General features: G+C 40.8%; 1 protein-coding gene across 50 annotated transcripts in view; it reads right to left on the bottom strand.

Annotated features, from left to right (window-relative positions):
* CLASP2 (cytoplasmic linker associated protein 2) overlaps positions 1-16984 on the bottom strand; it is a 123509-nt gene that overhangs the window by 55418 nt on the left and 51107 nt on the right. For all 50 annotated transcript variants that reach the window (XM_061464381.1, XM_061464380.1, XM_061464382.1 and 47 more), the window contains 5 exons: positions 8978-9057; positions 6202-6294; positions 5265-5410; positions 3832-3967; positions 863-933 (listed from right to left, as the gene is read on the bottom strand). In XM_061464381.1, coding sequence (XP_061320365.1) covers positions 863-933; positions 3832-3967; positions 5265-5410; positions 6202-6294; positions 8978-9057 — 526 coding nt within the window. The remainder of the gene's footprint in view (positions 1-862; positions 934-3831; positions 3968-5264; positions 5411-6201; positions 6295-8977; positions 9058-16984) is intronic.

Genomic DNA, 16984 nt, shown 5'->3' with positions numbered 1-16984 from the left:
AACATGCAGGCTAACTCACCCTGAACTTCAAAACCCAGATGTGGTTCAATTAACCACCCTATTGCTCAAGTCGTGCTATTACACATACGCTTTGCTAGTTTATTAGCCATAAAATAAAACACAAAAGCCAATCCGAGTGTTCAAGTATCATGTCCTCGGAAAAAGCAACATGCTGAAAGTACCCCTCAGACATGACAACACACTGATCCATCACACCCTGCCTCAGGTAGCAGCCACTGTCCCAGTCCCACAGTCCACAGCATGGTAGGATTATTATTTTGGGCACAAAAGTTACTAGGTTCTGCTGGCATCAGGAGAGCAAGGTGCTGGCATCAGGAGAGCAAGGTGCTGGCACACAGTCCATGCAGAACACTGCAGTGCTGCCACAAGAGCTAGCCTCATAAGGTCTGCCAGCTCTGGCCCAGACAGCCAGTAACTCATGGGCTCTGGCTGGTTCTTTGCAGAGACACATGTGGCTGTTTCATGCTCTGCCAATGCCTCTCCATACCAGTGTTGTTTATTCCCATTAGACTGAGCAACACAGTTTCAACTACAGCTGCTTCTTTTATCTTCTGGTTTTGAATCAGAAGGTACTTTTCCCAAGAAGTGTTAGGAACATTTTAAATCAGAGTGAAATCTGCAGAAGGATACAGTGTATATCCCCCGGTACGGCAGAAAGGACCATTCCTCAACATCCTCTGATCTAACTCTGCTGAAATACTCTTTGTAGCTTACTGTATAACACAGATTTGTGTATTCAGATGTAGTGGCCACAAATCTTCAAATCTCTCCATTTCCAACATATGATCATCAAATTTAGAAATCAACAGCTTCAATGATTTGCTGTTTATTATGTACTCACCTTCTAACTGCAACCGATTTTGAGGTACAGTTGCTTGTTATTAAAGGTATGAGTCGTGGCACATGAGTATGCTAAGAAAAAAAAAGGACAAAGCAGTTAATGACAAAAGCATTCCTGAATTTGTACTGTACTATTCGAGTCAAAATTAACAACATAACAAAAACTGCAGTCATTGAAAATGCTTACGGAAACCAAATGTAGTTTCTGTAACAAGAGACTTCTGCTAGCACGTCTATTGATTAAGCCTATTCTTTTCCAAAAGGTCAAGCAAAAAGTATTTCCAATGCCATCAACAATCACGTTATCATATGCAGTATTTAGCTGTCAGAAGTCATGCATGAAGGCTCAAATGTAACTGTCTCCCCAAAGGGGCTGTAAGTTGATGTTGTTTTAGTTTTGCCACAGAAGAAAAAGCCACAGACACAGCAATCTTACAAATAAGCTGTGAAGCAAAAAGTAAATCAATCAATCTGAAACTATGGGCATTCTTTTAGGGATCAATACCACTAGTGCTACAAAGACCATCCCCTCTTAATGCAAAACATGTCAATAAAATGAAAGCATTCGCATGTAATATAAGCAAGCTTATGTGTGTAAACGATGTGGAAACACCAAACATCCTCATGGGAAAAGAAAACTTGAACTACTGTAGGGGAAGCAAGTAAGATAAACTACATGAAATCCAAATGCAATAGTTGAATTCAGAATTAAAGCAGCCTCGCTTCAGCTTATCTTAATTAACTGTAGACACAAAGTACTAACATTTTAACTCTAAGTAAGAGTAACATGGTTCAAGCAAATCCGTTTTAGTTCATTTCTTTAGTCCTTTCTTGATTAAATATATAATTTCTAAACCAGTCCCAAATACACTGTGAAACTGTAGGCTATTAAAGCTTGCTTAGAAAGTACAGCGCTGAACAATTCCTACTATCTCATATATCACACTTTCTCCCTAGGTTATTGTCACAGGATGTAAACACCCAGATCACCAAACAAGCAGAGCCGATTATGAGCTCTCAAGAGTCCTGCCAACTTCAGAAGTAGGAGAGAATTAATCAAAAAAATCTGGAAGAGCCCAACAGTTGCATTTGCTTGTACTGATATCCTTTTGCGCATGGTTTTAGGGTTTTACATAGTTTTTAATTTGAAAAGCGGTATGTGACTGCCAGAAAGGGAACAATAAGCCATATCAGGGGAAAGAATAAGATGTTTTTACAGATGGAGAAACCTATATGTTCCAAGTCTTTGGAGCTATTGACATTGTAATTTCTAGAAAGTGTTTTGCAAAAGCCTCAGGCTTACTTTCATTCAGCTTTCAGACTGCACATTTCATCTGCTACCCTTTGAAGCTATCGTGATACATACTTCCTTCCAACGCACTTGACAGCTCAATGGCCTCATGTGAATCCCTCCTCCCTCTCCAAGTGTTTTTCTGCCACCATGCCATCTCATCATGATACGCTCTCCCCTTCCCCTTTTAAACTGGTTTCCTGATTTACTATGAGTCAAGAAAGGGAAATCAGATTTACAGTAAGAGCTATCTGGAAAAGAAAGAAGAAATCCAACAAAGGCACAAAGATGATGGGGCTCTTCAAGATCCCTGGTATAACACAATCTCCCTCCTTTTCTGTAGACTCACTTATTGGTTGGGTATTTGAACACCATGGGCAGGATTTCTCCCTTTTATGTCTCCAATGTTAAATTACACCTAAGGGTAACAGAAGCTTAAACAAAATCAGGACAGCTACAGCCAATGTGCAGGTTTGTCTCCAATTGACCTGAGCCAATGAAGCCGATTTAATTTCATCAGTGAATTTTAATCTCATGCTGCTTCCCTGATGCCTGATTTGTTCCCATAAACAACAAGACAGGGTTAGTTTCTTACATGCCTGAGCTCATCTAGTACAACTACACATGGTATTATTATCTTACAACTTCAGTCACTCTGTGTAAGGTGTATTCCTCCCTCCACTCTCAACTCTGTGCCATCAGCCACCTCACTGTATATTTTAAGAGTCTGGGACAAAAATACCAATGGATCTTAGCCCAAGTGTTGATGCAAACGTAATGCAGAAGTCTCAGAGCACGTTCTGCGAGTCATGGGCAGACTGAGTAAGTACAGATTCCACAACATACTGAGGATTGCAATAAAAGATGTGCACGATGAAACCACTTTGGCTTCCAACAACCTAAACAATTAAAACAACGAATGAGATGGTGGTGAATACCCGTAAGTGCCTAGCATTAAGAACACCACAGCTTTTCATGTAGAAACTACAGGCAACATCTCACTTCTATTTGAAAATATCAGTACAAGTCCCAGAAATCTAGCTAAATATCTTGTCTCAGACATCAGTCAGCAGCAGATGCTTAAGGAACAGACAATAAAACCCACCTAGTATACTGTATTCCTTTCATCTATATGCTAATGCTTTAAGGACTCAGTTTATAAAGTTCTTAAACCTCTATTGGGCTTCTCTCCCATGAGCTTGGGCTTTCTGAACTGATCTGCATATGTCCAGCCTCTTCAACACTTTATCATTAACTCCATGGTTCCAATTTGGTTTTAATACTATGTTTGGCTTTTTCTTATAAATAGTTTTATTGCTGTTAGGAAAAAAATAACCTTACTAGCTCCTTCATTACTAGCTTAACTTTGCCTTGTAAAAAGGCAGTTAGAAGCACTTACCTTTGAAATACATTTGCCTTTTTTACAATGAACCTATTACAGACAAATCATGAAAACGACTTGCTTTCCATACCTATTCCTCCATCTTTATTATGATAATACTGCCAGCTGGTTTCAATGATAAATAATATTCATCTGTGTGATAAATAATATGTCTGTGACATAAAATTACTTTTGCATTATAGAGTGATTTATAATCCTTTATTTCAGAAATGTTATTATCTGTTAAGAGCCACTATGTGAATACTCCCGGTAAGCAAAGTGAAAGAGGAGCACCTACCCGAATAATGAATCTAATGGCTGCACACCCAGAAGTTGCCATCACTTTGGCGCTGTTGGGAACCAGGTTAAAAAGAGTAGGCACAATAGCTTCAGCCCCATGATCAAATTTGTTTCCCAAAACAGTTGAAAGGTGGCTAGTTAGGAAAAAGAAATAAAACTTGTTAACAAAAGCCAATTTCTCACTCTTAAAATAACAAAGTTGACTGTACATTTTAAAGATTTATCTTTCAGAACAACAGAACTTAATTTCTTGATTCCCAAGTCCTCTCCTCATTAGGAATGCAGGATTTGTGGGACATTTTTGCTACTTAGCAGACACATTAAAAGGGTGAACAGTAATAACTTTATTTTACAACTAAAAAGAAATACCATGATTTGAAAGGCTAAAAGTCTCATGTCCATATAAAATATCATAGTACTTCTGCTTTTTTAACACACTTTGAGAATACACAGATCTAAAAATCTTATGAAAATTATTGAGTTTTTTGCTTTTGAATGCAGGCAAACCTACTGAATTTATCATAATGAGCCAACCATTACATTTGACTCCCTTGTTTATTAAAGGTTATGGTTTCAATTTTGGCAAATTGTACAAACATATACAACACAGAGTAATTTAACTGTCCAGTGGTGACAGAAAATGCTTTTTCCATGCAGACGCTATATACATATATATAAAGAATTCGCAGTCAGCAGCAAATGAAACATCAAAACATATCTAAGTTTTAGGCATCAAGAAAAATTCCAGGCTTTTAAGCATGGATAAGAACATTTCCACAGTACTTTTTAACACTACTCCTGACTTCACGTTAGGAAAGGTTAGCTTTATCTTCTCAAAACCTCAATCTCCCTGGCAAGGACAGCTGCACGTTCCAACAGGTCTCCAAGGTAGCAATGGCGCTTTTACCCCTGTCATTGAATACAGTGAGTGCCCAAGATGATAAGGGTGAAGGTCTTATTTCTGTGAAGCCATGGCTTCTAAAATTACCATGGACATGAACAACACCACCTCACCAAAACATGCAATATTTAAACCATCATAGGGCAACTCATTTTGCTACTACAAGTAGTCACAGTGAAGTCCTGTGCCAATCACCAAAGCATGAGTGCTCCTAAGACTAGCCTCTAGTATTATAGTGCAAGTTAACAGAAACTGCTGTAAGTACTGCTAAGTACACAGTGCAACGATGGGAACTTGCTCCGCACATACAATCTGTTACAGGGTCATCAACGATGTATGTGCCCTAAGAGAGCAAATCCCTTTAAATGTTTCTTTTTCTCTCTAGCTTCAGCTGCCAACTTGATTCTTTCTCATTCATAGTGTGCAGCAGCCCCACAGGATACTCTTTCCTGCAGCACTGCTAAGGCATCTTAAGTCAAATTAATCATTCAATGCAGCACCGTACGCAAGCGCACACAAGGAGTACTTACGCTACAGTAATGCAGGCTTCTCTAACCACCTGGGATCTCAGGTCCTTGGCCGACAGCTTAAAAGCACCATCCAACAAACGTAAATGCTGGAAAAATCCATCATACTGCGCAGCTCCAGCAACAAGCAACGACCGAACTTTCTTCAGCTAGAAAAATGTAAGGCATTTCATTTAGGACACCACCAATATGCACTGCGAAATAAAAAAGCAACAACTTCATTGCAAGCAAATGCTTTCAAAACTCAAACTCAAGCAATACATAGCAGTAACTCTGCTATGTAAAAACATTCTATTACTTAAACTCTAGAGCTAAAAGGTCTCATATCCCAGTCTACAAATATACCAACACATAAACGCTGTTCAAATATCTGCTTCCGAACACTAAAGATGCCATAAACCTGATAAGAAATATAAATGCTACACACACACCCATTTTAATCCTGCAAGTGCAACTTATTAGAGCCACACTACAGAGGTACTACTGCTAGCAGTTCACCTGCAGAATAGGCTGGTTTGCATAAAAACAAAAAGCCCAAGGAAGTTGTAGCTGCCCCATCCCTGGCATTGTTCAAGGCCAGGCTGGACAGGGCCTTGGGCAACAGTGCCCAGTGGGAGGTGTCCCTGTCCAAGGCAGGGGGCTTGGAATTAGGATCTTAAGGTCTTTTCTAACCCTAACCTTTCTATGATTCCATAATGTCAGCTGAAACGTGTATGAAATGATGGCTTGTAGAAAAGCTTCCACTTAAATGTCAGCAAAAATGTATTTTGGCCTTTTAAAAATCCTCACTCAAACTCATTTTGTATACAAGATGCAAGGTTTGAAAAGGAAAATTCCATCAATTATCTTCAATTACTCTTGCTTCAAGAAAAGCAGTTCAAAACACCCAGCTGCCTCTCCTTTCTGAAATACACCCAGACCTGAAACTGCCCAAGTTTACCGCATTAGTTCGCTGATCCCAATCATGCTTGTCATCCGAGAGAATTTCCCTGATTTTGTTCAATGTTTCTTCAAGTTCTCGACTAGAATAGATCTGAAGCATTAAACAGAAAAATGAGAGACTGTCAATATCCAGCTAACCTGAAGGAAAGGAAGTTGAGAAGACTGAAAATACAATAGTAATTATGAGAATCTTGCCCCCAAAGTTCCAGAGAACTGCCTAAGAGGCATAAATAGGCTTTTAAAGAGCACTGAGCAGTGAATAGTCATTAAAAGCTGAAGAATCTACATTTTCCTCAAGAGTTCTCATAATGAAACTCAACCAACAGCTTTTAACCTGATGCAACTCTTCTGGGGCAGGGAGTTTCACCTGCATTCCAAGAGTGCATGGCTCTGTGAGGCTCTAAGTGGGCTGGCCACTTAACACCAAAATAAAAACTCATCTGAAAACATGTATTAAAACCTTCAACAGTTTCCATGTGTATTACTACTCCAAGCCTATTGTTTATTAAGTTATGCAGTCAGTATGTAAAGGTAAGGAGCAGCCTCCAGAGTTCTCACCACATAATAACTCCAGCAAAACTGAAGCCTGACCCACCCAACCATGCATCAGTCACTATCTGGTAATAGAGGATTTAACACATTTATTGATAACTATACATGTACAACAGGGGATTTCTAAAGAAAAAAGTAAAAAAGTCAAGACGATTTGTTATTAACAAATTATCAGAAATAAACTGATTTCCCTTCTGTTCTCTTTTCTGCTTTTACTGTAGATGCAAAATTTAAAGTTCCCTCACCCCAGATTGAGAACAAGTCAAAGTGGGTATGAAGCAAATACTGATCAGAAGCTTGATCTGCCCAGAGTTTTTTCTAAAGCATACTTTCAGCTAAAGATTTCCAATATTTTGGATGAAAAATTGTTTATAGAAATCCATTGGGCAAAACACAGTTGCCCATACACAGGCATCTGGGGCCATGTGAGACACAGCCAAGACATCCACATGGAGCTGGCCATGATTCAGGACTTCAAGGAAACTCATACCCTTTCAGAGTGTAAGCTTCAGTCCAGCATGACAAGTAAATAGCCATGCCTCATGCTCCCACATGACTTATTTAGGTCCAAGACACAATATTTCTATATGCAAGAGCACAGACAATGTAGGGAAAGCAAGAGATTAGGATACGTTGCTTTGCGTGAATTCCTGAGAAGCTTTGCCACTGCTCTCTTGAACACATTGTTCTGAATGCATGTACGCATCTTTTACTGTAATAAGATTTAGGAACATCTTTATTCTGGTCTAAACTTACGGTGAACACATATTTTCCACAAAGTACCTTATTTTCCCGGGCAACTTGAAATTACTACAAGAGTTATTCCAAATACAGCCTAATTTTCCACAACTAGAAGCAAGAAGTTGGACAGCAAGAAATCATTATTCCCAAGACCTGCTAGTCAGCAGATCTTTCTTACGTTCTCATCCATGAAATAAGTGAGCTATTTTAGGGCCAGTTATACATTTATCTCCTGCCTCCTCACCTCAACTAGAAGGAGGTTACTAAAGACAAGTGTGTCTTAAACTCCACCTCTCACAGTTTAGGGATGAGCTACCTTCTTAGGTCGTCTAGCAGTCAGAAAAATCACATATGCTGGTCAACAACATACAGTTACCCCACTTTTGTTCTTGCAATGCTATAAACCAGCTGCAGTGACTAGAGAAGTCTGCTTGGGACTGCAAATACTATGGCACTGAACTACAAGCAGCACATTTTCTGCGCAGGGGAATATGGCTTTGTTCAACATAATGGGGATATATAATATTAAGACCTCCATGGTTTTGTCCTCTAAAGAATTCCGGATTTTGGAGAGGCAAAGAAACAAAGTTCTCACAGTGTAAAACAAAGTTCTTGATGTGACAGGGATCATGGAGTTAAGAGTGTCCCTTCATAAAAGCAGAAAGCATTTCTGCCTGCAGAAGGAGATCTAGCAAACAACTACGCTATCATCTTAGGAAATAAAAATGGAACAAGAGTAAGTATCAAGAAGGAGTCATACAGAATCCTTCTGGCGCTTGGGAGCTATGGCTGACTGAGTTTTCGTTTGTCTTCCACACCTCTGCCACTCAAGAAAAATTTATTCAAACTAGGTCGAGGAAGATACAAGCAAGTTAAATGACTCAACCGTGTGAAAGTACCAAATATGTACAATTCCCACACTTCAAGAACAGAAATGAAAGTCTGATCTTCCAACTAAGAACTTGGAATCCAACAGGTTCATTAGTATTTAAATAAGGCACTACATTCCTCGTTTTGAAGTACTGCTACAGATGAGGACACATATGCGAGATGCATGTCATTCCAATTCAGGCACATCTGAAAATACAATTCTTGCTTTGCAAATTATTTGCCTATACTATTATTACTTGATTATGCCTTAAAATTGCAGTCCTAAATACTTCTAACTTCATGGAAATATTTTTCTTATTAAAAATCAAACATAGAATTATTTGTAGTATCCCCTGGGTAAGATTAAGAAAAGCAATAATGTATTTTAGCTGAAACACAATGTGGTAATTAGTAGGACAGTAACAAAAAAAAGGTGGGTTTTGTAACTAACTGGAGGTTCCCATAATAAAGAGCTTCCCATAGAGACTGTAAATGCAGAAGGAGTAGTAACACTTGCTTAGAAGACTGTAAAACTACAGAAGTTTGAAAGTAGGCTAACAAATAGCATATTTCTCCAAAGAAACATGAGTATACACAGCCTCTTTATTTACCTGTACAGTAGGAACATCTGTAAATGCCTTAATAAAATCATCCTCATCCACAGCTCCAGCTCCTCCTTCTTTCGAGGAACCTAAAATAATGTAAAACACTGTTAAACAGTATGCAGGGTACACTGAGGTTTTCAAACTGACAGAAGCACCTTTCACAATACCTGTTTTCAAACATTTACTACAACTTAGAAAAACCCTGAACATTCACCATGTCTAAAACTGCAAGACCTTGAACTCTCATTTCACCATGAATAAGGAAGACATTAAACTGTCCCCTCAGATTAACAGTTCTGAGCAGTTTCCAATCTGACTAAGTTAATGGCTTCATTTTATTATTTTTAGAACCACAGAATCAATCAGGTTGGAAAAGGGCTTCAAGCTCATCCAGTCCAACCGTTCCTCAGCACTGCCAAGGCCACCACTAACTCATGGCACTGAGGGCCTCATCTACATGATGTGTAAACACTTGCAGGGACGGTGACTCCAGTCCTGCTCTGGGCAGCCTGTTCCAATGCCTGAGCACCCTCTGGGGAAGGAATTGTTCCTCAGCTCCATCTAAACCTGCCCTGGTGCAGCTTGAGGCTGTTTCCTCTTGTCCCATCCCTTGCTTCTTGGGAGCAGAGACCAGCCCCCTCCTGGCTCCATCCTCCTGTCGGGCAGCTGTAGAGAGCAATAAGATCCCCCCGAGCCTTCTCATCTCCAGACTAAACCACCCCAGGTCCCTCAGCTGTTCCTCATCATACTTGTGCTCCAGGCCCTGCACCAGCTCTGTTGCCTGGTTCCTATCTCCAAATGCTTACTTCCAAAAGACAAATGATCCCCATGCTTTCCTGCTTTTTCCTGGCTTGGGTGACACAGGCAGGAACCATTCTTACATCCCTTCCCTCTACCAAATTCCAGCTTCATTTCTCTTGCTTCCTATTGGAGTCAGAAAGAGACTGATGCCTCCTAAGAGGCTCCGAGGAGCCCGTGTCTTCCCTGCCTCCTGCCCGCACTCACTGTTTGATTCCCCCTCTCCTCCCTTGGGTAATCAACAAGAAGGGTGTCACACTCAAACAGAAGCTCCTACACAAAAGCAGGTGAACTGTGGGTCCCAGTCTGCACAGTTCAACCCCACACTTATCCTCTAAGCTTTCCCACTGCTCCAGGTAAACCTGGGCTGTGTCTGCAGTCAAAACAGCTGCAGAAACACCTCCCTGTCCAGCTTCACGCTCAGCCCCTACCCATATTAAAGTCATGTCCTAGTTCTTGGTTTGCATCAAGAAGGCCTCATTAGGGTGCTGAAGGGATCCTGAAGCAAGAGTCAGTGCTGGTTAGGAGAGGACAGAAGAAAGTTCTGTTTCATCTGTGATGGCACTTTTCTTGTGTGCCCTACATGATCCCTTTGCCTACTGCTCCCCAGCTCACCCGGGAGCAAGTAGTAAGAGTGAGGTGCATTTCTCAGTCTCAAAGTTCCAAGAACTTCAACAAAGCAAGCAAGGATGTGGTGAACGGAATTTGTGTTGGAGAAGAACCTGAACTCCACTGATGAGCATTCTTCTTCTCAGAGCACTCATCCCCATGGGTGCTCCCCAGTGGGATTTCAGCATTGCATCACCTGCAGGAAGCTCCCCAGAACAGCCCAAACACACAATTAAAACTCTGTCCTACCAGAAATGTTTTCTCTCCAAAAGCTTCCATGACACCTGTGCAAGTAATAGGGCAGTTACTTCTGTGTGAGGGAAGTGATGGAACTATTATCACCTACCAGCAAAGATGTCCTAAATCCCAAGCAAAAAGATCAGGGAAGAACACTAACAGGTAACCTGCTGGCTTCACACTGGCATATGCTTGCCAAATTTCATTACAATCTTGCGTAGGAACTAAGGTAACCCTAAAAAGAAAATAAATAGAAAACAGTGTCTGGATTTCACTTTGGTTACCAAGAGAGATGTTTCTTTAAAGGAATGAACTCAAGTTTGCTTTCAAATCAAAGACTATCATCCTAAGACCCAGGCTGTGCTAGAAGTCAAGAACTCCAAGTACAAAGTGAAGCTTGGCACAATCCTTAAGTATCTTCAGTTATCAAATCAGGCAGCTAATACAACAAGACAGGTTAACTGCATGGAGGTAACCAGACCAGTAGAACACTTCCTTCTCGAGAAGGGAAAAAAGATAACAACCTCTGACAGCAAATGTGCACTCAGGAACAAGGGTCTTGTCTCAATCCTTTCAGAGTGAGGCCAACAGGATAGACGGCAGAACGTCCTCCCTAACTCGCAGAGCACAGCTGAAATGGGGCATTAGGCAGAGAAGGCATGTATTCTACTAGATGAATAAGCATTTAAGGCAGAGGGGTCACCTAAACCAAAAAGCTAGGAATCCTTGAGAAATCAAACTCTTGACAGCTGCACTCTTAAAAACCATTTCACAGTTTACAGTCCCTGACATCCTATTTACAGTGGATGGAATTGTGTCTGTTCTGTTTGCGCACTTGGGCAGTCTGGAACATGAGAGTCCACTATTACTACAAATTTCCTGGCAAACTTCTTAGATCTCAACACCTCTCTGCACAGTAAGATCTCTCACATGCTTTTGAGGCTACTTAGTGTAAAACCACTGAAGTGGTATCTAGCAAAATTTGGACATGATGCCTGCAGTAAGATACAGGAACACCTAACAGATTTTGACAGCCTTAGCTCAAGGTTGCTGCAAAGAGATGCTCTACATAGAACATTTCTACATGTGTATCTCCAACACCATCTGCCATAAATGCCAATGGCAGCCAGAAGGGAAAGAAGGTGTAATAACCACCTATTTCTTCTCCATCCAGACAGTAGCGGGAACAAGTCCTTCCACAAGGTGAATGAGTATCTGACCAGCCAAGAAAAGGAGGAGGGAAAGATGGGGTTTGTATCCAGAAAACACCCTTTGCCACACAGACTTGTACAGCTCCTAAAGGGGAAGATGCCCAGGTCAGAACATAATTTTACAGACAGAAATCTTGAGAAGAAATCATCTGGCACAAGGGTACCATACTAAACTAGGTGGTACAAAGAGATGCCTGGATGTTCAACTCGTAACCTCGTATGTCCCTCCAAAAAACTCCAACATGCAGTACATACTCAGGGAAAGTAAATGGAAAAGAAAGCTTAAGTAGCCAAAAGGTTACCAGAAAACCTCATTTTTAAAGGATAAAACAGTTCTCATATGGTCAAAGAACTTCTTTTTAAAAAATGTTTAAAATCATACACACACGTTAATAAAGATTTCTGTTCTTACCAAAATAGTTTAGTCAAAGCTAACCCACTGTGTTAGTCACAACGTAGTAAACCTCTACGAAGCTCATACTATGTGTTTTTCTGCAAGCTGATAACATATGAAGACCAAAGTGACCCTGTAACATGAAAGGCAAAAAGCCCTCAAAGCTGCAAATAACAGTTTATACAGGTCCTGTATTATTATTATTCAGTTATATAAATACACAAAACACCACTCTTACAGCAGGGAAACTCTTCATTCCCATCCATTGCTTAACAATTTTCTGCAAGGGGATAACTTACAGAAATAAAGTATTACAAAATTGACACATACAGGCCATAAACATACAAACACAGAAAATGCTTGGATTTCAGGTATTCATAGTGCACTCCTGTACACTATAAAGATTAAAAGGAGATGAAGTTGCCTTTTCCAATAAGGTTTTTCTTTAGCCTGCTTCAAGGTATTACTTTGAAAAACAAAAACAAAGCATTGACTACGTTTTCTAGCACCTTAGCATCACCCAATAATGCATCCTGAGGTATAAGAATAGATCCTGCATCTAAGGATTTATTACTCTAAAGAGAGAAAGAGAAACAACAGACTCCTACTTAAATCCCACCTGACACAGCCCAGGCACGCAGCACTTCCCACCTTCCCCAGTTCAACAACTAGTTCACTTCTACAGACCACTTTTCTTTGAAAGTAATACCCTTATTGCCTCTTTGCCTGGTAATAATACAAGGTTATGTGGTGGGGTTTTGGCAGTTCACAACTTTTCAGTTATCTCTAAAAGAACACCCACTGCTATTTCACTGATCTTTCTCCTCCTCAGCTGCATGATCCCATATACACACCAAAATAAAGTGTGAAGTGTCTTCTCTTTAAACTGAATACAAGTCAAAAGTCAAAAGTACTGCAGGAGAAAGCATATTGTCCAACCTTTTCCTTTAGTTCCCACTCTCTTCATAGGTGTGTTTACCAGTTCTGTTTGCAAAGTCATTTTTTCTGTAGAGAGTAACCAAGAAATGACAGAACTCAAGCTGCTGCTTCCCAGTTCAGGAGAAAGACTTTTATTACACTAACAAGACATATCAACAGTCACACACATGCAGATGCCTCCAGAAGAACTTCTCATGCTTCTGTCAGGCTTGACTTCCCTTCACAAAAGCAACAGCAGAGCTGTATGGAATTCCCATTTCAGACAGTACTGCCTACAGACTCAAACCTGATGTATCTGACAGAGCACACACATTCTGAGGAGCTCTTTTGTTGCCTATTACATTCTCAGAACAAGCCATGATTACAAATTTCTTAGAGGTAGCCGTCTTGAGTGTTAATGCTTTACAGTGAATGCTGCATGGTCTTAACCTTACCCACAGAGCACATAATCCTTTGTCCAAGTACAGACGAGTTCAGCTACTGCAATCCTAATGGCAAGAACACTGTAAACAATTCTAGAAGGCTGTGACCCTGCTGCATTTAACATCTTTAAGTGCTCAGCAGATAACTAAAATCCGGAGCCTCATCAACTGGCTTCTTAAATGAATGCAATTCACATTACTCTACCTGTGGACACAGCTCACTGAACTTGCTGGGCCTCCCGCGGCTGAGACCCAGAAGAGAAAAGCATCTGAAGAAGGAGAATAATCCACACAAGGCATTTATCTGCATTATCTGTTAGTTTTCATCCCAACCTTTACTTTTCTTGCCCTTCACGCACTCTGGTTAGACAGGATCACAAAGAGACCTGTAAGTCCAAGTTCCACTTCAGGAAGCTGGTGAGAATCCACTGAACATAACAAACAGACTTGATATGGGAGTAAAATACCAGCTAAAGCAGCTCTGAGTTTTAGAGCGGGTTTGTGTTTGGGGTTCGTTGTTTTTTGCTGTTGTGTTGTTGGTTTGGTTTTAACTCAAGTTCAGTGACTCTGGGGATGGAGACTCCCTGCAGACTACTGATAGAGACCACATCTTCATAAGTTAAATTTAAGGATTTCTAACATGTTGTGAGGCTCCAGGAGTCTTTCTGAATGACTGAATGGTTTCCAGTCATAAGGCTTTCAGTTCAGCATTGTGAAGAGCTCAACGCCAAGAGGGTACTGTATGCAAGCAAAGAAATCACATAGACTTTTGCACTATCAGTTTTCTGACCCAGGAATTAATTCCTGTGGCAGAGCTCTTCCTCTCTAACTGAAACATTTGAAATCTTCCCATCATATCACAACAACTTTTGATTGCTTCACTTCCTGCACCACCTTGATGTTCTCTCCCTGCAAAGCTGTACATCATGGGATAACAAAACACCAGGACAATGCTGTATGGGAGAAGCAGGATGTCATGAAAGTCATACTGGACTGGTATTTTTGTTTCGAAACCAAGAAATGTTTAATCAAAGCTTGTTTAACTGTTTTATAAAGCATAAAAGCCCTGGTCTTAAAATGCTTGGTAGGTATTTGGTAGCATGTCTCTACTAGTCCAATTCTTCCTCCTACTTCTATGGGTCTTTTGACAACTTCCCTGTTAAAAAAGGGGGATTTCAACCCTGCTACAGAAACTTAGGAGTAACACAAACTCTAAAACTTTGTTTCACTCTTTGTTTTCGAACCCTTTTCTCAAAGGCACTTCCCTAAGATATTTGTAGCTGGTTCCTGATACAACATGCATCACAAACCAAATGTTAGTGAACTTTGAACAGGGTATTGCCACACAAGTGTCTTTTATCCCTCAGAAACAGAATTGCACACAGCAACAGTATCTTACTGAGCAACACATCTAGAGTAAAATGATGGGGATCAGCATTTTCTTCTGAAACAAACCCCACCACCATCACCTACATCTCAACTAATTCCAAAGCTTCACTTCTCATATCTCAGAGACTGAAGGAGAAGAGGCAGATCATTCTGGATTTAAGAAGTACTGTTACCCTTTTGACTTTGTGGAATAACAAACACTGAGCTGTACATGAGGAACTGTCAGCAGCTTCAGCTCCACGCAGGGTAAGTGGGTAGGATAAGCTCAAGCACTTGCTCAGTTTTTTGTATAACAGATTAACTGGCAGCCCCTGCTCACTCCCACTGACCGTCCTCAATCTAGCACTAGTGCATCTCGATAGTGAATTACAGTGGGGAGTGGCTAAGATGAGAATAAAATGAACTGGCCAAGAAGTTTCAACAAACAAGCTTCCTGCTCCTATTCCCTGTGTAATTGTGCTGGCTTAACCTTTAGTTTAATTTACTGGCCTTGCTCTACAAGTTAAGAAACAGATCATGCTGCTAAGTGCCACAGTTCTGCCAACAAACATTACAGAAAAACCAAACCATGAGAAGTGTTAGTGATCCTAGCTCTGACAAGTTTCCATCCACTGAATTCCACCTGCCTTGGGTCCATTTTCTGAGGAAACAATGACTGCATCTGTAAACAGATAATCTGCAATCCTCAAAGACCAGTGTGTTGTTATAAACTTGTCTGTATGTCCCTTGTGCAAGCACACACCTTGCCTACCAGACCTTGCACACAAAACACAGGAAACCACTGGGAGGTTACCTGATGGGACTGCTCACCACATCTGCCTGATGGCAGTTATTACATGCACACAGGGGCGAGAGGAGGGGTGAGAGGGACAGCAGAAGGAACATGCACTGGGCTCTTCAGCCACTGCAGTTCACAACATATTAGCTCAAGCCACAACGCTTTTGACTGAAGCTGAACTGCCTTTGACAAAACACACTGGGCAGACAGTTAGGATCAGCAAGCCTACCCAGTTGGTCCAACACAAGGTACGGGATTTTTTTGAAGCAAGTTTCAGAAATAGAGTATATTTTTAAGTCAGCAGATGTAACACTAAACCCAAACAAGCCTTTTATTTTTTTGGCAGAACCATCACTGACAAAGCCTTCGTGTTATTCTAAGCCAGCTTAGAAGCAATTCAAGTTATAACCAAGTGACCTGCAGAGTAGAAAAGCCTTTGATAGAGAGCCCACTTTAAGAAAACTGACAGATGAACTCTGTCATGTCAGCCCCAGTGACTGACATTCATTCTGCTCCTCCACCACCAAAGTCTTTGTCCCTGAGGCACTCAAAGCCATTCAAGCTGAAACAGCTGAAAACCTGAACAAAATAGCAGAATACCTTCAAATGCCTTTCTAATACCTTCTGTTCCTCACTTTATCTGCCTACACTGGAAACGTGGCAGACAGGGTTAGAGATTCCCTAGAGATCCCACCTGTATATCACACCCACTTCATTAAAACATTCCCCCTCCATGCCAGAGATGCTGCACATGAACAGAAGATTCTGCTCTGCAAGTGAGTGTGCTGTCTGCGAGCAGAGCTCTTCACACAATTACTCACTGCAGGAAAGAACAGGAGCAGGGAGGGACAAGAAGAGATAAGGCATCAGCTAAGCTGACAAGGAAGAAGGTGGTGTGGTGTGTTCAACCTCTAGGATAGCACATCTCAATAGTCCTTGAGGTGTGCCACATTAGTCAGGGCCAAATACAGGACTTGTGTACCAAGATGAAGCATAAAATAATTCTTACACGGACTGAAGTTTTCCAGTTACCTGATATCCACCTAATAGGAGATTTTTTTGGTATCTTTTCAACAAACATCAAATTTTAGGGAGTTTTTTTAGCTTTAAGAATGAAGACCATTCTAAAATTGAGGGTTATTTCAAACAATGCCACCATCAAACCTTGACCTGGCACATTGAGGACCAGATCCTTGGAATAGTTTACGAAGGCAGCATCACCATTTTTATGTTGGG

The sequence above is a fragment of the Pezoporus flaviventris genome, unplaced genomic scaffold (assembly GCF_033815535.1).
Source record: "Pezoporus flaviventris isolate CSIRO_AGI_PZ_B2104156 unplaced genomic scaffold, CSIRO_AGI_Pfla_v1 ptg000037l, whole genome shotgun sequence".
Classification (NCBI taxonomy): domain Eukaryota; kingdom Metazoa; phylum Chordata; class Aves; order Psittaciformes; family Psittacidae; genus Pezoporus; species Pezoporus flaviventris.
The sequence above is the reverse complement of the archived record's forward strand: the minus strand, read 5'-3'. Positions and strand labels throughout refer to the sequence as shown.